The sequence below is a fragment of the Oryctolagus cuniculus genome, chromosome 13, assembly GCF_964237555.1.
Source record: "Oryctolagus cuniculus chromosome 13, mOryCun1.1, whole genome shotgun sequence".
Lineage (NCBI taxonomy): Eukaryota > Metazoa > Chordata > Mammalia > Lagomorpha > Leporidae > Oryctolagus > Oryctolagus cuniculus.
In genome coordinates this window covers 19,815,938-19,837,770 of record NC_091444.1, presented here as the reverse complement: position 1 = coordinate 19,837,770, position 21,833 = coordinate 19,815,938, and the positions used below count along the sequence as shown (strand labels likewise).

The 21,833-nt window shown below is 59.7% G+C and overlaps 1 protein-coding gene across 20 annotated transcripts in view; it reads left to right on the top strand.

Annotated features, from left to right (window-relative positions):
• Positions 1-1,538: 1,538 nt before the first annotated feature.
• Positions 1,539-21,833, top strand: part of PLEKHA6 (pleckstrin homology domain containing A6) — a 146,026-nt gene continuing 125,731 nt past the window's right edge. For 6 of the 20 annotated variants that reach the window (XM_051821169.2, XM_070055144.1, XM_051821177.2 and 3 more), the window contains exons 1-3: positions 1,545-1,729; positions 5,975-6,051; positions 9,890-9,947. In XM_051821169.2, the coding sequence (XP_051677129.1) occupies positions 1,647-1,729; positions 5,975-6,051; positions 9,890-9,947 (218 nt within the window). In that variant the 5' untranslated portion in view covers positions 1,545-1,646. Of the gene's footprint in view, positions 1,730-5,974; positions 6,052-8,677; positions 8,805-9,889; positions 9,948-16,257; positions 16,534-21,833 lie in introns of those variants that run through there. The other 14 variants (XR_007909866.2, XR_007909867.2, XM_051821166.2 and 11 more) reach the window with 9 other exon arrangements.

Below are 21,833 nucleotides of genomic sequence, written 5' to 3'. Positions count from 1 at the left end.
ATGGGCTCCGCCCACACCTGGCACCCAGGAAGCAACCTGTGTGTGTTGGCAGACTTGACTTCCGGCGTTAGAGGCGGGATGATGTCATGGAGAGAGCCCTGGCCTGGGACGTGGGAAGGCAGATTCTCCCAGCCACAGCCTTCTTTGGCGACCAACCCCTTCCCTCGTCCGTGCCTCGGTTTCCCACATTTGTTTGCTTGGAGGTGGCATTATTTTTTTTTTTTAATTAAAGGAGTTTATTAATACATTAGATTCTCAGGGCCACAGCAAATGCATAATTACTGTAACACAATCCTCGTGTTAATGGGATTCAAAGAGAACAGTTTCAGTGTAGCTCCTAGGTGCAGTTCTAAGAATGCATGAGCCTTCCCTCTCTCCCTCCCTCCCAGTTTCCCGCATTTGAGCACAAGATGGAGGCATCCTCCCAGCTTCCCCACCTTCGAGAGGTCAACACCGTACAAGTGCCAGGCCAAGACCTGGGCTATCTGGGGAGTCACCCCGGTGCTGCCGAGGGTTCTAGTTAACGTGCCCCCAAACCAGGTCCCAAAGCACAGCGCTGTGGTTCAGCGACGACCACACAGGTGTCATCAGTGGCCTGGTGCTCCAGGTATGCGTGGGGCCATAAAGACGAGTAAGGTGAGCCCCTGCCCTGAGCCACACATGGTCCAGCGAAGCAGGGGAGCCGAGTGACTCCAGGAATGCCTTCCGGTGTGCTAAGTGCCCCTGGAGGGTGATTCACTAGCCATCCTGACACGTGGAAGATGGACGTGTGGACACCTGCGCAGGAATGACCAGCAGCTTCCTGGAGAGGGTGGGCTCTGGAGGGCTGAGCAGGAGTTCCCTAGGCGGAATGGGGGTCAAATCCCTGGGAATCCCTCAGCAGATACTGGCCACCTTCGGGGGCAGGTGTCGCCCTCGCTGTCTAATTATTCCCTGGAGTCTGGTGCTGTGCGCACCTAACTGCAGCTCCAGGGGCAGCAGGGAGGGGAGAGGTGGGAAGTGCGCAGACCCCAGGAGTGATTCAGACCCTGAGAAGGCGGCCAAGCCAGTGCGGACCGCGCAGGACACACGCCCTCCTGGGTCTTGGTTACCGTAAAATTCGCTTCCTTTTCCTTTCTGGAACGGGGTGGGGTCTCCGGCATTCTACTTAGTCACGGCAGGCTTCCAGGAGGAGGTGCTCGGCCAGGCTGCCCCGGGCGCTCTCGGCCAGCAAGACCCCGCGGGCCTCGCGCTCCCCCGACCTCCGTCCGCCCGGAGCCGCCGCCCCGAGCACAACCTGGTTCGGTCGCTGACCGCTGCCGCGGGGCGGCTCCGGCCCCGCCCTCCCGGCGGCGGCGGCAGCGGCGGCGGCGGCGGCTCCAGTGCGGGGCCGGAGCCGGGTGAGGGCAACACCCCGCGCTCGCCCTGCGGCCCGCGCGGCCTCCGCCCGCCGCCCGCCGGGGGCGTCCTCCGGGCGCGCTCGCCTCGGTCATTCAAGTGCGGGGCGCGGCGGGCCCGGCAGCAGCGAGCCCGGCGGCGGCTGCGGCGGCGCGGGCCGAGCGCTCGCCCGGTGCCTTCCGCGGGCGCGCGGCCAGCTCGCCCCCCGCGCCAGCGCCCGGGACCCAGCAGGGCCCCTCCCGCGACGCCGGGGGCCGGGGGCCGGCGAGATGGCCGATGAGGTGGACTGGCTAGACCTGCCCGGCCGCTGGACCTACGGAGTTGACCGCGGTGGGAGGATCTTCTTCGTCAAGTACGTGGGGGCGCGCTCGCTCGCTTTCCCATTTTTTTAAAGTTGCCCAACTTGAAAGGAGGCAGCGCCGGGGGCAGGCGGGGCGCAGGGCCGGTGGCTGGGGCTGGGCTTGGCGATCAAGTTTATCCCGGTGCACGTTTGAATGGGCTCCCGCCTTTTCCTCAATGGGGCAGAGTCCACCCCGGGAGGGCGGGCGGGGGTGCTATCCTCTCGGCTCTCCCTGGGGGGTGTGGGGGGGAGCCTGGACTTTTCCCTGCTCCCTAAGCCTTGTCCCTTAGTCTCTGTGGGAAGAGTGGGCTGCCTGCCGGTGTCCCTGGGAGGCCTCCTCTGGTCCCCGGTGCTCCCTGGCCCGGGACTCAGCCTGCAGGGACAGCAGCCCTACTCCCTCCTTGCTCCTCCAAGGCCTGCTGTAGATGTCCCCGTCTTGAGCGAAAGGGCCTTTGCTGCTGTCCATTAATGCATTAGCCCTGCTGTGTGCATTTCATAAACCAAAGTGGCTCTGGCCTCATCTCATTACGACAAAGTGGCCCGCGTTTGGCCTGTGTCTGCTGCTGGGACGGACATCTGGCAAGGCTGCGGGCACAGCCCGCTGGACTGCCACCACCACCGCCAGCCGCTGGCGCCCAGCAGTGGCGCTGAGAACAACCTCAGAGGTCCTTACTGTACCCCCTCCCCGCCATGTGCTGGCCCCGGGGACCCCAGGTCCAGAGACGTGAAACCAGCAGCGGTGAGGCAGAGCTGGGCCCAGAGGGCGCCACCCAGCCTGGGCAGGCGCCTCCCTTCCCTGCCAGCTCCTGCTTCCTTCCACTCCTGCCTTTGGGCTCCGTGATTATCACCTCCTTATCCTAATTGATGGCCTAATCAACGTTATTTTAGAAATTAACTCCTCTCCCAGAACGCCCGGATGACAGTGGGAGGTCCCTGGCTCGGTGGCCTGAGGCTCAGTCCGGAGGCTGCTTCTCCCGCCCTGCCTGGAGCTCTTGGTTCAGATCTGGGGCGGGGCCTGGGAATCTGAATTTCCACAAGCTCCTGGGCAGTCCCGATGGAGTGGCTAACTCTGCTCTTCTTGACATCCATTGAGCCTTGGCTGTTTGCGCCAGCATGAGGCACCGGACAGAAAAAAAACCACAAGAAACTAACCCAGGAAGGTCCAGGTCCTCTCTCCAGGTAGCAGGGAGAAAACGCAAATGAATGCTTAGGAAATGATAGGATGCATCGAGAGGCGCTTATTTGCATGACGCTATAGGGAGAATGAACGCTCTCGCGGGAGTCCAGGGAGTCCAGGAGGAAGCCCGAGCTGCCTCTGGCCCAGGGGCAGGGGTGAGAGGGTCCTGGGAGCAGAGGGCTGTGGAAGGAGAGCCGGGCACAGGTTGTCTACAAGACCGTGCAGGGCTCGGTGCCCACGCAGGGGAGGCTGCCGGGTGCTGCCGTGGATGGATGGGGCTGGGAAAGCAGGGTCGGGCGGCTTGGCAGAGGCCTTGTGCAGGGGCTGAGGGCCCGGCTCCTGCTGAGGGCGGTGGGAAGCCCACCGAGGGGCTTGGTGGAGGCGGAGCCGTGTGCAGAGCTGTCCCTGTGGCTGCTGCGCGGCTGATGCTCTGAGTGCTGAGTGGGGAATGTCTGGGCCGTGGGAAGCGGTCAGGACGCAAGGGTCCGGGGGCCTGGAGGTGCTGGCAGGGTCTGCATTACAGCTGTGGAGCCCAGGTGCGGGGGAGCGCGCCTGCGCCTTGGGGCTGGGAGCGCATGGGAGGAATGAACGAGAAATTTGGAGTTCGGCAGAGATCGGCATTGTGCACAGAGGAGCACGTTTCGGGGGACATACAGGCTGGGGGGGCACTGAATCTGAGGACGGTGAGGGGCCACGTCTAACAGGACCTCAGTCACCGAGTCACCTCGGAGGGGCACAGGCACCCAGAAGAGAGGCCGGTGCGGGATCCGGGCGAGGGCTGCAGAGGGGCAAGGGCAGGGCTGGGAGCCGAGTGGAGGACGAGGGCGGCCACGGTGCTCAGCCCTGAGCATGCGCCCGAGCCTGGGCAGAAGTGAGGCCAGTGAGATGGCCCTGGGGGCGGGAGGTACTGAGGCCACAGAGGACATGCGGGGAGCGGCTGGTGAAGCCGTGGACCCAACAGGAAGCGAGGAGTCTGTGTGGCATGGAGGTCAAAGGTGAGCGAGGCTGGGGGTGCACGGGGGATGTGCACCTCAAGCGAAACAGCAGTCCCTCGCTGGGGTGTGTGGGAAGGTGGGTGGGGGGCGACAGGAAGTCCTAGGTGAGAGGGGGCAGGGCCGCGGGCACAGGCTGACTTGCTCTCCAAACCTTGCCTTCCTTGGCTTCCTCTCCCCGGCTCCCAGGACACCACAGCGCAGAGCCCAGCACCTACAGGTCTCCTCAGCCGCAGGGGCTGGTGCTTAGGACCACTAGAACAGCAGCTTCGCTTCTCCCTCCTTTCTTTCTGTCTTAGGTTTATTCATCTGCTTGAACGTCCTAGTTACAGAGAGAGCGAGAGAGCGAGGAAGGGAAAGAGAGAGAATCTTCCATGTGCTAGTTTCCTCCCCAAATGGTCACACCAGCCAGGGCTGGGCCAAGTCAAAGCCAGGAGCTTCTCCAGGTCTCCTGCATGGGTGGCAGGGGCCCAAGCACTTGAGGCATCTTCCAATGCTTTTCCCAGGCCGTTAGCAGGGAGCTGGGTGGAAGTGGAGCAGCCAGGATACCAGCCGGTGCCCAGATGGGATGCCAGCGCCACAGGTGGCAGCTTTACCCAGTATGCCCCAGTGCCGGCCCCTGCTGCTTTTCTTTTGAAGATTTACTTATTTAAAACAGAGTGACGGAGAGGGAGAGGGAGAGGGGTGGAGAGAGAGAGAGAAACAGATCTTTCATCCACTGGTTCATTCCCCAAATGACTACAACACCCAGGGCTGGACCAGGCTGAAACCAGAAGCCAGGAACTCCATCTGGGTCTTCACATGGGTAGCAGGGGCCCAAGCCCTTTAGCCATCACCTGCTGCCTCCCAGGAACGTCAGCAGGAAGCTGTATTGGTGGCAGAGCCCCAGGGATGGGAGTCAGGCACTCTGGTAGTGGGATACGGGGGTCCCACTGTGCCACAGTGTTTTCCCTGTGGCTTTATTTTCTGCTCATCAGAGGGGTGATCAGCTGGGAAACTCCTTCCTGTAGGAGGTGTCCAACCTTGGAGAAAAGTTAGTGGAGTTGAGAAAAAGCCAGGCCTATACCCTCACAGTATCCATGAATGTTTATAGCAGCTTTATTTGTAAAGGTCCCAAGCTGAAGATGATCCACGTGTGCAGCCGCAGGTGAACGGATGTACACACTGCAGCACACCCTACAGCGGGCGCTCTAGTGCAGTGAGCTGCCAGCCCGCGCTACGACACGGGAGGGAGGGAGGGAGGACGGCAGGGTGCGGGGCCTGGGATTCCATTTATATGAAATCCTAGAAAATGCGGGCAAATCCATAGTAGCCCCAGCTTGGGTGTTGCCAGTGGGGAGGCGGTGAATGCTGGGAGGAGGAATTACAAAGGGGTACCAGGACGTCTGGGCAGTGCCGTCTTGATTTAGGTGATGGTGTATATGCATGAAGTGCGAATACGTATAGTCTCACTTCAAAATTCAGTGGAGTCTTTAAGATTTTTTTAAAGGGCTGAGCTGAGCACGTGAAGGGGCTCCTCTGCCTCCAGCTACAGAGCCCAGGGCGTCTGCTTTGGGGGCGTGCACCTTGCTGGGGCGAGATAGTAGGAAGAGCTTGGGTTTTGTCGGGGAATAGATTTAGGTCTGAATCCTGGCTTCCCTGATTGGCTGTGGCTTAGGGCAGATGACAGGTTCTCTGAGCCCCAGACTCCTAAGGTAAGGGGGCGATGTGAACGGGGAGATACAGTGTTGGAAACCCCCGGGGCTGCAGGCTGCTCCTAACCTTATCCACCAGAGAGGCTGCCAGTTGGGGACCCCTTTCCCACTTCCCTGCTGATGTCACCTCCTTGACGGTCTGTCCTTACGGGGCAGGAACACCTTCCGTGTGTTGCTTGGAGGGGGCACTGCGGTCCCAGTCACCTCGTGTTGTAAGGTTTCGTGGGTTTCCCCATTCCTGGGGGCTGGGGGTCAGGTGTTGCTCACCTCTGAACGCTCAGGGTCTGCTCTGTGAGGTGACCCCAGGAGTGGCAGCGTGGCCGGAGTTGGCCTTGTTGGGTGGCACGGCTCATGTGCTCTGGTATCTGACATTTCCTTATGGCTCCTCCTGTAGTGACGAGGACAGGTCGACCAGCTGGACACACCCTGGTACGGAAGCCTCCATCCAGAGTGGACACGCCTCCAGCCCAGGTAAGGAGCCCGCGGTCCCCGCTGTGCAGCCTGCTGGGATGGCCTTGGCTTAGCCTTCCGGGGGACTTCACAGGGGTGCGTGCTCCGCTCCAGGTCTCACCAGGCTTCCAGTCTGTGGTTAGTGTCTGGGGCAGGTGTCTGAGGACATACAGTCTGCCCTCCCCGATTCCTCTGTCTTGTCAGAAAATCCCCTTTGCTGAGGCTGCTGGACTGGGCAGAACCCAGCCCCAGGGCTGTACTTTTTTTTTAAATTTTAATTAATTTATATTTTAAAGGTAGAGCAGCAGTGAGAGAGTTCTGAGCCAGGCATACTTGGACCGTCCTTAGCTGCCTCCCAGGGTGCGTGTTAGCAGGAAGCTGGATGGGAAGCAGGTGTCCTAAGCAGTGCCCTAACCACTGTGCCCAGCGCATGCCCCTGTACTGTGGACCTGTATGCCATTCTGGAATGTTCTGTGTTCGCGCTGCCCAGTGCAGTTCCACCAGCCACTGTGGCAAAGGGGCGGCTGGAATGTGGATAGCTATGCCGGGGACCTGAATTTTCAGTTTAAATGAGTTTTAATGTAAACAGCCCCGTGTGGCTGGTAGGAAGAAATGTGGGGAAAAATGTGACAGACGCGGGGACAAGGCTAACCCGAGTCCCTTCTGTGGAGAAGACCCCACTGATGCCCTGGGACACATTCAGGCTGGCAGTCCACGGACAGCCGAGGAAGAGACCTCAATCTAAGCCGAAGAGGGGGCACCCTGATATCGGAAGGCCCGGGTGCTTCCAGTGGACAGCAGCGTGTCTTCCTCAGGACAGTGGCCTGGGCCAGTGAGAAGGGGGTACAAGTGACAGTGTGGGGACAGCTCCCCCCCCCCACTGGGCTTGCAAGCCTCCACCTGCTGGACACCGGTGTCTGGGTCCAGGAGCTTTGGTCACTCACAGGGCACTGCTGGCGCTGTGGGACACACTAGGTTAGGGTTTGGCTGCAATGTCCAGGGCTGGTTCAAGCCAAAGCCAGAGGCCCTGAGCTCCATTTCGTTCTCCCGCGTGGGTGGCAGGGGACCAATCACTTCGGCCATCTTCTGCAGGGCAGCTGGGGCTCAAACGGCACGGTGAGACGAGATGCCAGCATCGTAGGTGGTGGCTTACTCTGCTGTGCCACAATGCCGGCCCTAGTTTTTTTTTTTTTTTTAATTTTTATTGATTTGCATTTTATTTGAAAGGCAGAGCAACACAGAGAGAAAGAGATTGATTTTTCCGTTTGCTTGTTCAATTCTCAAATGCCTGCAACAACCAGGGCTGAGCCCTGCGGAAGCCAGGAGCCTGGAACTCCATCCGGGTCTCCCATGTGGCTAGCAGGAGCCCAAGCACTTGAGCCATCACCTGCTTCCTTCCTGGGCACATTAGGGTGGATTGGAAGCAGCACTCACATGTGGGATGTGGCTGTCCTAAGCAGTGACTTGACCACTGTGCCACACAGGCCACCTCTGGGTTAGGGTCTTGATTTGCCCAGAGCCTATTTCACTTAGATTTGGGGCCAGAATCATTGTTTTTGGAGTTGGAAGAGGCATCAGGGACCGTGGAGTCTAACTCGTTCTTTTTTTAAAGATATTTATTTATTTGAAAGGCAGAATTACAGAGAGGCAGAGTGAAAGAGGTCTTCCATTCACTGATTCACTCCCTAGATGGCTGCAATGGCTGGAGCTGGGCCGATCTGAAACCAGGAGCCAGGAGCTTCTTTTAGGTCTCCCATGTGGGTTCAGGGGCCCAAGGACTTGGGCCATCTTCCACTGCTTTCCCAGGCCATAGCAGAGAGCTGGATGGGAAGTGGAGCAACCGGGAGTCGAACTGGTGCCCATATGGGATGCCAGCACTGCAGGCGGTGGCTTTACCCACTATGCCACAGTGCTGGCCCCTAACTCCTTCGTTTTATGGTAGGGAAGTTGGAGAGCAGGGAGGGAGCACCTGGCTCGGTGCCACTTGGCTGATATGCAGTCAGTGTCATGGGTAAATGGGTAGGTTCCGGAGGCAGAGACCTGGGCTAGGGTCTCGCTCTGCTTTCCAGCTGTGTGGCCCTGAGCAGCTGGTTTCATTTTTGCTGGATTTAGCTGCTTCAGCTGTGTAACAGGGATGGGGTTGACCTCAAAAAGTGGTAGCAAGGATCGTGCAAGACAGCTGGGCCCCAACTCGGAGGTCACCGCCGCTGCCCTTGTCCCAGCTGTGTCTGCAGGTGCGGCGAGCCGCACTCCAAGGCTCCTGGTTTTGCTGTTGGCTTTTGCATCTCAGCTGCTTATGGCCCGAGTCCCTGCACCTCATCGTCACCCTGGGTGGGACTGGGAGAGCCGGTTCTCCCGTTCCCGGCTGCCCAGGGCTGGGAAGGGGTTAAGACGCCCGCTGCTTGTCAGAGGGCAGCTGCCTCCGCGGGCTCTCCGCCTGGACAGGAACAGAAGCCCAGGCACAGAGGGGAAAGGCAGGACCCGCGCCCACACTGGCCTCCTTCCCAGGCACATCACAGAGGCAGGATTATTTATGATTGTGACCCAATGGGGAACCCTGTGCCTGGGGAGGCTGCCACCCCACGCCCCCCCCGCCCCGCCCCGAGTGGGGCTGTCCTCCCACAGGGACAGGGGAACAGGCAGCATTTATAGAGCTGCACAGAGAAGAGTGGGGGTTCCAGAGGCCATGGAGCAGCACCCCCAGCCCAGCCCACACGGCTTCCTGTGTGACCTTAGCGTGTGATTCACGTGCCTGAGCCTCAGTTTCCCCATCTGTAAGCATGTTCAGTCTGATGCCTATCGAATCGTGTTGCTACGTGGCCTGCAGCCTGGATGCACTAAGGAAGGGAAGCTCATGGTGGCTAGTGGTGGTGCTTCCCTGGGCTGGGCCCTTGGCGGGGGAGCTGGGTTCCTGAGCCACACAGCCAGGATCAGGGCAGGGGAAGGTGCACAGCTGGCCCTGCCATCCTGCGGGCCCCAGGCTCTGTACCCCGCAGCTGTGAGAAGACAGCTGATAAGGTGCGGGAGGCAGTGAGTGGCTGTGTGCCGCAGGCAGGGAAAGGTGGGGATAACTGTCAGGAGTCTCCACCTGTTTTCCAGGGTCAGCTGGGGGTGGGGTGGGGCCCCTGTCTGTCCCCAGCTCCCACGGTGGATTCTCTGGGGTCTGCCTTGAGAGACCCCAGGCGTCGGGGTACAGCAGGTTGAGCTGCTGTTTGGGCTGCCTCCTTCCTGTATGGGAGTGCCTGGCTCCAGTCCTGCTCTGCTGCTTCTGATCAGGGGAGACCCAGGTTGAGTTTGGGATCCGTGGCTTCGGCCTGGCCCAGCCCTGGCTCTTGCAGGCGTTTGGGGAGTGGACCAGTGGATGGGAGAGCTCTGTCTTGTCTGCCTTTCAAATAAGAAATGGGAAAAAAAAATCGTCCATTCCTGGGCCTGATTTCCCAGGTCCTGGGTGTCTGGAGCTTTGAGTCTACATCCCCACCTGTGAGTCCTGGGCCGAGGGACCCACGCTCGGCTGCAGCTTCCACCGTGTGCCAGAGGAGGCTGGCTGATGGGACAGTTGCTTGTCAATTTGTCGCACCCATGGGCCGGTGCGGTCAGTGGATGCGTGAATCCCATCAGGCACCCTGCATTGTTGGCTCACTCTGCTCGTCTGTTTGCTCACTGGCGGGGGGTGTCCATCCACTGCCACCTCTGTCACAGTTGGCTGGGAACTTAGGTGCTGGAGACAATGGGCCCCCAACGGTGAGACTGTTGCCTTGGCCACCACGGCTTCCCTAGGGGATGCCCCTGATTCTCCCTCCCGCAAGCCCTTCGGGTTGTGGGGCTGGGATCCTCATGTTGGGACTTTGCTTTCCTGCAGGTCTGCCCAAGGGCTGGGAGGTAGACTGGACGCCGGAAGGAGCCGTGTATTTCATCAAGTGAGTAAGATGGCGTTTCCTTTCTGTCCTGCCTCTCAGTGGGCATCGTGTCTCGGCCGGGCAGAGGGCGAGGGGTCTGGCTTCTCAAGGAAGGCACCGCTGGGTCTGTGAATGGCCAGTGGGCATGGAAGCCCACACATGGAAGTGTATGAGGACGGGAGCATGTGTGTGTGTTGGCCTGGGAGATGCTGCTGTCAACCGTGGAAAGTTGTCTGGCTGGGCAGGGCAGGGCAGGGCTGGGCTGGGCAGGTGGGAGGGAGATGGCTCAGCAGGGCGGAGGAAGAGGCAGCAGCCAGCAGGTGCTCAGTGGGAGGAAGCGCCGAGGCGGGGCAGGGCCGGCCCCGGGCCTTCCTGCCCTGCTAGCCGGGGCCCCTGCCGTTGTTGGGCAGGTGCAGATATGTGAGGTGGCACTCTGTTTTCCATGAGGGCCTTGGGCAGGCTCCTCTGTCGGTCAGGGGTGAGGGGCGCTCATGCTCCAAGTCGAAGGTGTCCTCGGGAAGGCAGCCACCCCGGGCTCAACCTTGGCAGAAGACGCAGCACGTGGGGCTGCAGGGGCCCCTGGCCCCAGGCTGGACCTCCTTCCCTCTCCTTCCCTCTGGCCTGGCCTCTGTGGCTCCGTCTCCCTGCAGGCTGGGCCATGGCTTGGTTTGTGCGTGTGAGCTGGGCGTGCTTGGGCCTGTGGGCCACCTGCCCGCCTGGTCAGGCCTCGGTTTCTGCATGGCACAGCCAGGGCCACCGCAGTCAGAGGGGCCCCGCCCGGCCAGGGGAGCGAGGCCCCTGCTCTCATCCTGTTCCCTCCCGCTCGTCTTTGAGGTCCTCACCCCTGTACCAGGAGAGGCAGGCGCCCTTTCTGTCCCAGCCTGGGGACCAGCCAGCACTTGGGTTCCTGTGGCTGTTACATGTATGCCTAAAACACAATGCAAACGACACACACACACACACACGCACACCCGTTATCTGCCGTGGAAGCTGTTCTGAAGTCACACGGCTCTTACAACCCAAGCTTAGTCTGGACTTGAACCCCAATCCTTTTTTTTTTTTTTAAAGATTTACATATTTGAGAGACAGTTTCAGAGAGAGAGAAGGAGAGATAGAGAGAGAGGTCTTTCATCAGCTGGTTCACCCTCCAGATGGCCGGAGCTGGGCTGATCCAAAGCCAGGAGCTTCTTCCAGGTCTCCCACGTGGATGTAGAGGCCCAAGCATCTGGGCCATCTTCTGCTGCATTCTCAGGCCACAGCAGAGAGCGGGATCGGAAGTGGAGCAGCTGGGACTTGAACCTGCGCCCATGTGGGATGCTGGCGCTGCAGGCGGAGGCTCAGCTCACTAAGCCACAGTGCTGGGCCTCCAGCCCTTCTTGCCTCAGCTGAGAGTTGCTCCCCTCCTCCTCACAGAAACCATCTGGAGACCCCTTTAGGGATGGTGGCTTCTTGAGGTCGTTTCCTAAGCCCGTTCACGTGCCCTCATCTCGGCACTCACCACCTGGCATGGCCCAGCCCTGGGCCCCTCTCTGACCACACGTCTCATGCCCTGCTGGCCTCCAGCTTCCCTTCCTCTGTCTGGTCAGGCTCATGCCCACCTCAGGGCCTTGGCACCTGCTGCCTGGGAGCATTTTCTTCCCATGTTCACCTGCCTGGCTCCCACTGGTCACCTTGTCCAAGTGTCAACTCAGAGAGGCCTTTCCTGACCACTCCCCCAGCAGCTGCTGTGACCCGAAACTTCCTGCCTGTGTACTTGCCTGCTGCTGGTACCCTCCTGCTGGGCAAGCCCTGGGAGCAGACCCTGGCCGCTTTGTCCACCACCCTTGTGGCGCATGATAGGCACCTGACATTTGTTGTAATGAATGAACAACCCCGGGAGATAAACAGCAGGCGCCAGCCCCAGGCTTCAGCCACCAGCCCCAGGCTTTCTCCTGAGCTCCCCAGTTCAGACTTGAGCTCCACCTGTCAGTGACGTCTCCACCTTTTCCTCTGTCACCCCTCCCCTGGCATGGGGAGGGGGTCCTCTCAGCCCATCTGCTTCTCGTCATCTGTGTGGCTGAGTTCATGCCCACAGGCTCGCTCCCGGGTCAGCCCAGCAGCTCCCGACAAGGGGGGGTGGTCCTGCTTCCAGCCGTTGCCGATGCAGGTGTGTTTCTCGCTAAAGGCGGATGCGGTCGTGTCGTTTTCCACGTTCAGGGCAGGTGTTTGGTAAAGCAGAGGAGATGCCACTTGGGATGCTCACATCTTGTGTCAGACTTGGCCCCTTGGGTTCAAGTCCCAGCTCTGCTTCCGATGCCAGCTTCCTGTCGATGCTAACTCTCCAACCTGAGTGTGTACCCGGTTCTGGTTTGTTATGACCCAGGTTCCTGACCCCTGCCCTTAGCATTCCTGATTCAGAGGCTAGATTTTGCATTTCATCTTTTCAAAGGCAGAATTAGAGGGAGAGAGATCTTCCATCCACTGGTTATTCCCCAAATAGCCCTAATGGCCAAGGCTGGGACAAGCTGAAGCCAGGATCTTAGAACTGCATCTAGGTCTCCCATGAGGGTGGCAGGGGTCCAAGTACCTGGACCATCTTCTGCTTTCCCAGGAGTGTTAGCAGGGAGCTGGATCAGAAGTGGAGCAGCCAAGACTTGAAGCTGTGCCCATATGTGATGCTGGCATTGTAGGCTGCCCCACAGCCGCACCACAGCGCTGGTCCCCAGACTTATATTTCTAGCAGAGCCCCTGGCTATGAAGATGTGGCCCAGAGGCCACACTTTGGGAACCCCTAGACTCCGCTGAAAACTCACAGAGGGCAGGGGAGACACAGAGTGGCCCAACGCCTGGAGGTGACGTCTGGGGGTGACATGCCAGCGGGATGCTTGTTCGTTGTCCTCGTGTGTCCACGGGCCTGGCGATGGCACTACAGTAGCTGCTCCCAGAGCTAGGGGCTTCACTCCGTCATCTCCTTCAGCCCTCAGGATGCCTTTGTGAGGGAGGGACCATCATCCCCCAGTTTCAGTGAATGATGATAAACTTAGTAGCAAAAAGCCTGTGGGAAGCAGCGCCAACTGGTGCCCGATTCCCAAGCTGTTCTCCTGGCATCACCCATGGCTCCCTGCATCCTCCACCCTGTGGGGACACAGCTAGGGTGAGGGGGCTCAGCACAGCCCCGCCCAGAGCGGACAAACGAGAGCCTGGTTTGTTCTCCTTGAGTCACGGCTCTCTGCATGCTTGGTCCCCACGGAGGTTTAGAGCAGTGGGTGGCTGGGTGTGTGGGTTAGACTCTGGGGACCCCAGACGGGGAGCCCGAGAGGTAGTGGGCAGCTTGGGGAGCGCCTTGTTTCCACCTAGGGCAGACGCGTCAGGTTTCCCTGAGCAAATCCTGCCATTCTCCCGGGGTGTCAGGAAGCCCCCTCCTTCACGGGCTCGGGGAGCTGGTTCTCACGGCACGGCACAGCATGGCACCTGGTATCCACGCTGCTGGGCTGCTCCTAGGCCTGCACTTCCCAAGACCTCATTACCAGGGAGCGGGTGGGAAAGCCTGCTGCCGGCCTGTGTGCACTTACCACAGCCGTCCACTAGAGGACACCAGAGCACACATGATTGGTCCCACCCAGCCTTTAAGGGGCCAGCCCTGGGGTGACCTCCACATCCCCTCCTCAGGCAGATGGCACTGAGGATGCCACCTGGACCGTCCCCAGTCACCTGTCTGCCATCGTGGGTCAGGTGGGTTCCCTCTGGTGCACACCTGGCTGTGTGACATCCATTGTTGCTGCAGGAAGTCTCTGGACCTTACTCCCCTTCCCGGGTGGCCCTGCCGGGTGGGGCCACACCCCTGATAACCCCGTGCTGGCCGCTGCCCCACCCAGGGAGCCCCACCCAGCTGCAGTCACCACTTCCTTGTTCTGCTGTGAACACTTCCTTCAAGAAGGGGCAGGAAGGGGCAGGCAGCCAGGTGCTTCCTCCACCTCCACCTTGCACTGCCCAGGGGAGCTGCTCAGCTCAGGTGGCCACAGAAGCCCAGGGCTGTGTCCCCAGGTGCTCAAGGGCTAGGCCCTGCAACCCAGGACACTCCCCTGAGGTGGTGCCCACAGCAGAGCTCCATCCAGACTCACCCTGGGGGACCCCAGAGCACCAGGCACCAGGCAGTGGAGTGGAGCCACCGTGAGCTGCTCTGCTGTCCCCAAGGTGGACAGGACGGGGGAGGGCAGCCACGGGGCAGCTCCGCTCTCAGCAAGGCACGAAGCAGCCCAGAACAGCAAGGAAGGAGACAGCGGGGAGGACGTGTGCGAGTGCTCTGGGCTTCTGAGAAACCCCACTTGCAGATGGGGAAAATCAAGGCTCAAAAGGCAGGTGCTTGGCTCAGAACCTCCAGTTGTTTGCGGCCTGATCTAGGATTTGAACTTGAGCAGACCATCCAAGATGGCTCACCACACGCATGGGCAGCCTGTGCACTGGGGAGGGAGAGCCCGTGTGTCTGGTCCCAGGGCGAGGAGTGGGCTCTGAGCGGCAGTGCGGTGGGTGTGTGTGGCTCATGTGGTGACTTGGTGACCTTCGGCCTTCACCCCCTGAGCAACGGGGGCCGTGGAGGCTGGAGCAGAGGAGAGGCGGCCCCCTCCCCCACCCCGGCTGGGCAGCCAGGACAAGGACACAGCGGTGGCACAGGGAGTTTATTTCTCTGTTCCACTCTGCCCACCCTTGCGGGACCCCGGTCCACGAGCTGTACCACCTCCCTCACCTCTCTGTCCAGAATGGAGGCTCTGCACCCCACGCTGACCCCGCCTTGGCCTCTGCTGCCCCCCAAGCTCCCAAAAGCAGCCACCTGGGAGTGGGGGGATCTGAGGGAAGCCCATCGCCAGCCCTTGCCTTCTGTCTGCCAGAGAGGAAACCCGCCCAGCAGGCCCGTCTGTCGCCCGCCCTTTCCAGCTGCTGGAGGAGAGGAGCGAGGAGTGGGTGGGAGGGCTCTGACGCCCCGTCCCTCCCCATGCTGAATCTGTCGCCCCCCGAGCCCCTCCTCCTCTGCTGACCGGGAGCAGCTCATCCCTTGGCTGTGCCAGCCAGCCTCGCCAGGTCTGGAGAGGCAGGGTTTAATTGGTCCCGCCTGGCCCTGGGCCATCAGCCACAGCTCCCTGCCCCTTCCGCTGAGCGGCTTTCCCATAGCCATGTGGGGTTGGCCTGGCGTCTCAGCCTGGTTGGCCAGGGCTGCTAGGCTGGCGCAGGCTGCCTGGTCCGAGACCCCACCCACTCAGGAAGGAACTGGTGGTCCCTCCGGTAGCTCTCGGTTCCTGGCTTCAGCCCACCCTGCGGTGTGGGAGCGGAGTGTGAGGGTCAGACCTGCTGGCCCCCAGCCAAGCTCCTCTGGGCCCTGGGAGGGACCTGGAGGCAGACTCTGTAAAGATAAGGGCTGCAGTAGCCAAGGCCATGTCTGTCCTCAGGCCACCTTAAGAGACTCACTTGTATTTGAATGCAAAGGGGCTTAATTTTGGCTTAAAGGAAAGAGATTTGACAGGTGGGCAGGGCGTTGCAGGTGCACCTCCGTGGCCCCTGCTTCTTGGAATATTTCTGTGCTCAGAAGGGACCCCTGGAGCTTGCCAGGCTTGGTCTCCAGCTTCTGGGTCCAAGGGGCCGGTGGCCCGAGACCATGAGCCTACCTGGAATTTGGGGGCGAATCCTGCATTTTCCTCCCGCCTCTATGGTCCCGGTTATGAACTCTGTTTCCATGGCACGTGCCGTTGCCACAGAGCAGCTGCTGTGTTTGCAGCACCCACAGAGAGGGCTCTTAAGGGCCTGGGCTTGTCTGCAGCAGCCCTTCCTCCTGCCCGGGGCACACAGGTGCTCTGGCTGGGCTCCCATCCTCGTCCCAGGCGTTGGGGAGCATTGGGCCGGGGACTAGCAGATCCTAGTAGCATCCTCTCCTGGGCTCCAGCCCTCTCCACAGGCTGTTTCTTTAAATGTGCTGTGTTTGGGTGGGGGTGGGCAGATGGCCAAGCCCCCCTGATGCCCAGAGGGGCAACCACAGGTGGCCTGGGGGAGGCCCCTGCCTGGTGCGGGGCCCCTGCGCAGTTCCCAGCACCCTACAGTCTCTCCTGGGAGAACTCTCGCACTGCGGCTTCCATGGACGCTGGCTTTGCTCCCTTGGTTGGGGTGGGGTGAGGGGGGGCAGCCTTGTCCGAGGCTGCGCCCACCCCCCCATCAAGCTCTCACGGGCGGGGGTGCTGCAGGGGTGGTTAGCAGCTTGTCGCCGGTGTGGATGCAGTTAAATCTTTCCGGGGCGGGGGGGGGGGGGGACTATTTACTCCTGATCCTAAGTGACAGCTTGGGGAGGGAGAGTCACGTGGCCCGAAATCCCCTTGGGAGCCCATGGAGCATGCCCAGCTGCGCCTGCCTGGGAAAGATGCTGGATCCTGCGGTCGCCACAGCAGCATCCCCACCCGCGCCAGGGACCTGCCAGCCGCAGCGATGACTGATTAGCGCAGATCCCATCCAGAGCCCCTAGCTGCGCAAGGGGGCCCCGGGGCGGGGGAGGAGGACCCAGCTGGCCTGCGCTGGGGGAGGGGCGCCCTAGGGCTCCCCACTGGGAGCTTCCAGCCCCGGATCACACCTCCACCTCGGAAGGAAGCCGGTGAGTGGGTTTTGCTGCAGCAGGGAGGCGGGAGGAGGGAGGGTGGGCTCAGTCAGCGCTGACAGCCTCCTGCCCGCCTGCCGCGGGAGCCCGGGCGCTCGCGCTGTGGCCACTGCCGTCCCCACCCTCATCCCTGGCAGCGGTGCTGGGGATTGCGGACGCTGAGAAGCTAATTATAGCCCCTGCGTGCCCCTGCCCCCGCCGCAGCCAGGGCTGACGCTCTCTGAGTTGATTACATTGGAACTGCGTCTCCTGGGAGAGGGCAGCTCGGGGCTGCCAGCTTCCTGGGGTCTGGCTGCCCTCCCCCACCCCTCCTGGCGGGGACCCTGGGGCCGGCCCCTTGCTGCCTCCAATCTTGGCCAACAGGAAGAAGAGGCAGAGTGGGCAGGGGTCAGGCTCAGGTCAGCCCCAGGGACTCACCTGTCTTGAGTGGGGAGGAGCAGGTGTCTCTCTAACGGCCCAGGGTGACAGACGCTCTTGGTCTCCTGGGAGACCTGAGATTTTAGTGGGGAGACCTGAAAGGTGCTGGAGCCTGGGACATGGGCATGGGGGCATAGCATTCAGAATGAGGGGGCCAGGCTGCAGCCAGAGCTGGGGGCTTGTGGTGGGAGGGGTCTGGGAGCTGGCCAGGGAGGGCTTGGGTGGAGGGAAGGAAGGGGGCATGGACAGTGAGGGGGAGGAGAGGCGGTGGGCGTGTTCCTTGAGGCTGCTAGCTGGGGACAGCCTGCCTACACAGGGGTAGCAGGGAGGTGGGGCCGAAAGGAGGGGCTGCAGCCTTCGGGGCTTGGCACTTCTTCCCAAGTCCCTACAGGCCCCTCGCCCTCAATCTGGAGGCTTGAGTGGCGCACTGCCCCTGAGGTCTCCTGCACATAGTGGGAGTGGCCTGCAAGGCACATCCCCACCCAAGCCACTATCCCCGCGGCCGAGGGGGCATTGTAGCTGCCTGCCGTGCAGAACCCCGGTGCTGGCCTCCAGGCCGCGCTGGAGGAGCGTGGAGTCGGGAGGGTACCTGTGGGTTGTGATTGCCCAGTAGCCGGCTTGGGCCGGAGCTGAGCGGCCGCTGCTGGCAGAGAGGGCGTGGGAGGGGCCACACGGGGCAGTGCAGACGGTCACCAGCCGGAGCCTGTCTCCACCCGGGTGGCAGGAGGGGGACCCGCCTGGCACCGCCATGGGGCTTTCCTTACAGGAACAAGGCTGTTTCTGTGTCTTGGCGCAGGGGCAGCGCGCTGGGCCACAGATAGGAATTATTGAGACTCAGTGGCTTCCATCAGCAGCGAGGTGACGAATGTGGTGACAAATGTGTCAGCACTGGCGTGTAATTAATCCTGGCTGTGCAGACAATGGGGGCCTTTTTCTTCCCCCTGGGTTTGGCTTCTTTCCGTCTTCTCAGGGAAGTGATGGTGCGGGAGGCATTACATAGGTAATTACTTCTAACGTGCCTGCCTGTGTTGCTGAGTTGGAACCTTCCTGCTCGGGTGTACGTGAGGTGGTTCCCGGGGCAGTCAGGAAGCGAGGCAGCCCCTGGCCTGGCCCCGTGGCCTGGGCTCAGCAGAGGGAGCCCTGGAGGCCGGGGGCGCTGGCCAAGACTGAGTGGAGAGCAGCGCCGGTGGGCTGGAGCGTGCTAGCAGTCGATGGCACAGTGGCTTCACCAGCCTGGGGTGGGGTTCTGCGAGTTGTTGGTGCCGATCTTGGCACATCCACGTGGCCCCCGAGCAAGAGCAGGGAGGGGGCTGGGGCTGGGTCTCAGGGAGAGCTTAGCTCGCTGGCAGGAAGGACCCCAGTGGGGCTCCAGGAGCCAGGGTGTCTTTGGCAGGCCGTTCTCTGACCAGTTGAAGGTGTGTAGGGAGGAAAGCATAGCATTTTTTTTTTTTTTTTTTTTTTTATTTTTGACAGGCAGAGTGGACAGTGAGAGAGAGAGACAGAGAGAGAAAGGTCTTCCTTTGCCGCTGGTTCACCCTCCAATGGCCGCCGCTGCAGCCGGCGCACCGCGCTGATCCTGGCAGGAGCCAGGAGCCAGGTGCTTTTCCTGGTCTCCCATGGGGTGCAGGGCCCAAGCACCTGGGCCATCCTCCACTGCACTCCCTGGCCATAGCAGAGAGCTGGCCTGGAAGAGGGGCAACCGGGACAGAATCCGGCGCCCCAACCGGGACTAGAACCCGGTGTGCCGGCGCCGCAAGGTGGAGGATTAGCCTATTGAGCCACGGCGCCGGCTCAGCATAGCATTTTTTTTAAAGATTGATTTATTTATTTATTTGAAAAGCAGAGTTACAGAGAGAGAAAGAGAGGTTTTCTGTCCACTGGTTCACTCCCCAAATGGCCTCAATGGCCAGAGCTGGGCCAATCCAAAGCCAGGAGCCAGGAGCGTCTTCTGGGTCTCCCCCATGGGTGCAGGGCCCCAAGGACTTGGGCTATCTTCTACTGCTTTCCCAGGACACGGCAGAGCTGGATCAGAAGTGGAGCAGCCAGGACTCAAACCGGTGCCCATATGGGATGCCAGCACTGCAGGGGGTGGCTGTACCGGTTATGCCTCAGTGCTGACCTCAAAAGCACAGCTTTATTTGGGGAACTTTGAGAATTAGTGGGGTGCAGACAGGAAGGACGTGAATTGCAGGGTGGAAGCCTGTCCTTGGCCGTCTCTCCCAGTGGGCTTCTGCTCAGTGCCGCTGGACCACCTGGCCCAGCCTCCCTGCAGCCCCAGCGAGCCCTGAGCCGGCCTCGCACTGATAATTCCGGCCACAGGTTGTTGGTGACCTCACAAGGCAGCTCCTCCGTGGTTGGCACCTTCAGTACTGAATCGAGTTCTACCTCTTGGGTCTGCTCGTGTGAGGCCACGCTGAGCAGACCAGCTCCGCCCTTCACATGGGGATGGGCCGGTTTTCTTCCCATTCAGAGTGCGTGATGATCAGTGGGCGCACTTGGCGGGTTTATGTGACGTCTTCTGTGTCGCACATTTAGCTCGTTGGCTTCGCTTTCCTTTTACAAATAATACAAAGTGAACGGTTTTGTTCATAAGGCCTTTTCTGTATTTTGGGTTACTTTCTTAGACATTGAATTAATGGGGTAAAAAGTGTACACTCAAAAAATTAGGATTCTTGGAGCATAAAACTAATATGTAAAGACGGGCACTTGGCACAGAGGTTAATTGCTGCTCGGGACGCCTGCACTCCTTGTTGGAGGGCCTGGTCCGAGCCCTGGTCCGAGCCCTGGCTGTGCCGCCTCTGATCCAGCTTCCTGCTGGTGCACCTTGGGAGGCAGCAGGCGATGGTGCACGTGTTTGGGTCTCTGCCGCCCACATGGGAGGCCTGGATCGAGCTCCAGTTTCCCACCTTCAACTTGGCCAAGTCCTGGATGTTGTGGGCATTTGGGCATGAAACAGGAGATGGAACATCTCTGTGTTCCAAATAAAGAAAATAAGAAATGTTTAAAGTATGCATATTTTCAACATTTTGGTATATAAATGGTTTTAGAAATTCATGCATGGACATATATAACTATCGACACCATATATATATATACATGCTAGATACATATTATTGTCAATTAACAGAGTTTTTCTATTAATAACTTTCCTATTAAACATTTTTAAGTGACTGCATAGCATTTTATTATATATCTATTCTATTCTATTTATTGATTTGATCTCTATGTTAAATTAGGTATGTCCAACCTTTCACTTTTATAAGCAGTGCTATAATGAACTTATAAATATCTAAATCTTCACCGAGTACTTGAAAAAGTTTGTGTTAAAATGAATTGAAAATTGAGTTCAAGTTGATGCAAAAATTGAAATCCATGCGTAGTTTGTTCATATTACACATTTTGTATTCATTATGGAAAAAATTTTCTGCATCAAAGTAAGCTCATACTTTTAATTGCATTTTTACACGGACCTTTTGAAGTACCATAGTAACACATAATAACAATTCTTTCCTGTAGGTTTCATTTCTAGATGTGGGATTGCTACATGCTTTTAAATATTTTGACACGTTTTGCCAAATTCCTTGTTTAAAAGTGCTAATTTACATTCCCAGCAGCTGTGTGTGAGAGTGCATTTTGGTGACGTCATCAGCATGGAGTCTCATCACTTTTTTGTGGTTTCCTCATTGTTTCAATCCGTTTATTTGATTGGTGGTGAGATGTAGAATTTTTGACAAGGAGATTTCTTAGGTGCCGATAGCTCACCTTTCTAACAATGTATGTAGTACATTCCTATTTGTCCCAGCCTTTGATGTTTCCTAAGGGACAATTAGTATAGTCATCAACATTGCAGCTACAGGGTCGAATTTGTGTTGAATCCGAGCTCTGCCACTCACCAGCAATGCAACTTTGACAGGCATGAGCTGCTGTGTGCCTCAGTTTCTCCGTGTGTGGATTGAAGACAGTGCTACAAGGCCATCCGTGGGAGCGGGGGAAGGGGACGCCATGCTGCTGGAAGGAGCAGTGGCTGTGCCGCTTGACGGACGTCTCTCCTCTGTGCCTCCGTTCCAGGCTCCTCTGTGCCTCTGTTCCAGGCTGCCCGCCCCGTTCCTCCCTCCACCCTCACTTCCTTTCTCCAGCTTTCCTGCACCTGCACACCAGGTGTGGCCTCCCCAGCACCCCCACAGCAGCTCCCTGCAGGATGAGCCCCACCCTTCCTGGGGCGGCTGTCCTCAGGTGGAGCCTCTCCTGGGGGGAGGGAGGGACCGCGCCCTGGAGCCATCCTCATCCTCACTCAGGGCCACCGCCGTGCAGACTTCTGTGGGCAAATCTACCCAGAGCGTTTCTTGTTCCCTGGAGTCTTCTTTGTGCCTTTCTACCGCCGTGCAGGTTGATCTGAAAACCTCATTCTGCCAGCGCCGTGCAGGGCAGGCGCGTGGACTGAAGCCCTGGCTCCGATCCGTAGCTGAATGACTTGTACAAGTCCCTTCGCCTCGCTGTCCGGTGTCCTAGTCTGACCCCTGGGGCTGGGGTCCCTCCCCACAGGCCTCATTGGTGGCCGGATGAGCGATGTTTGATTCAAGAGCCAGACAGGTGGCAAGAAAGGTGCTTGGGGCAGGCAATACTCCGGGCTTCACCACGTGGTTCCCGGGCCACCCACCCAGCCTCCCCTCAGCCTGTGAAACCAGGAGCTGGAGCCGGGGCGCCCTGCTGTTCTGGTGCACACACCCCTAGCCGAGACTTCCAGGTGCAGCGGTGTCTCCCTGGGGGTGGCTGGGAGCTGCACACCTGCAGAAGCAGGACCGGGGGCCCGGTGCACGGAGCAGGTGGGTGCCCGCCTTGGCTCTGGCACCACCAAGGCTGCGGGCTCATCCTCGCCCGTG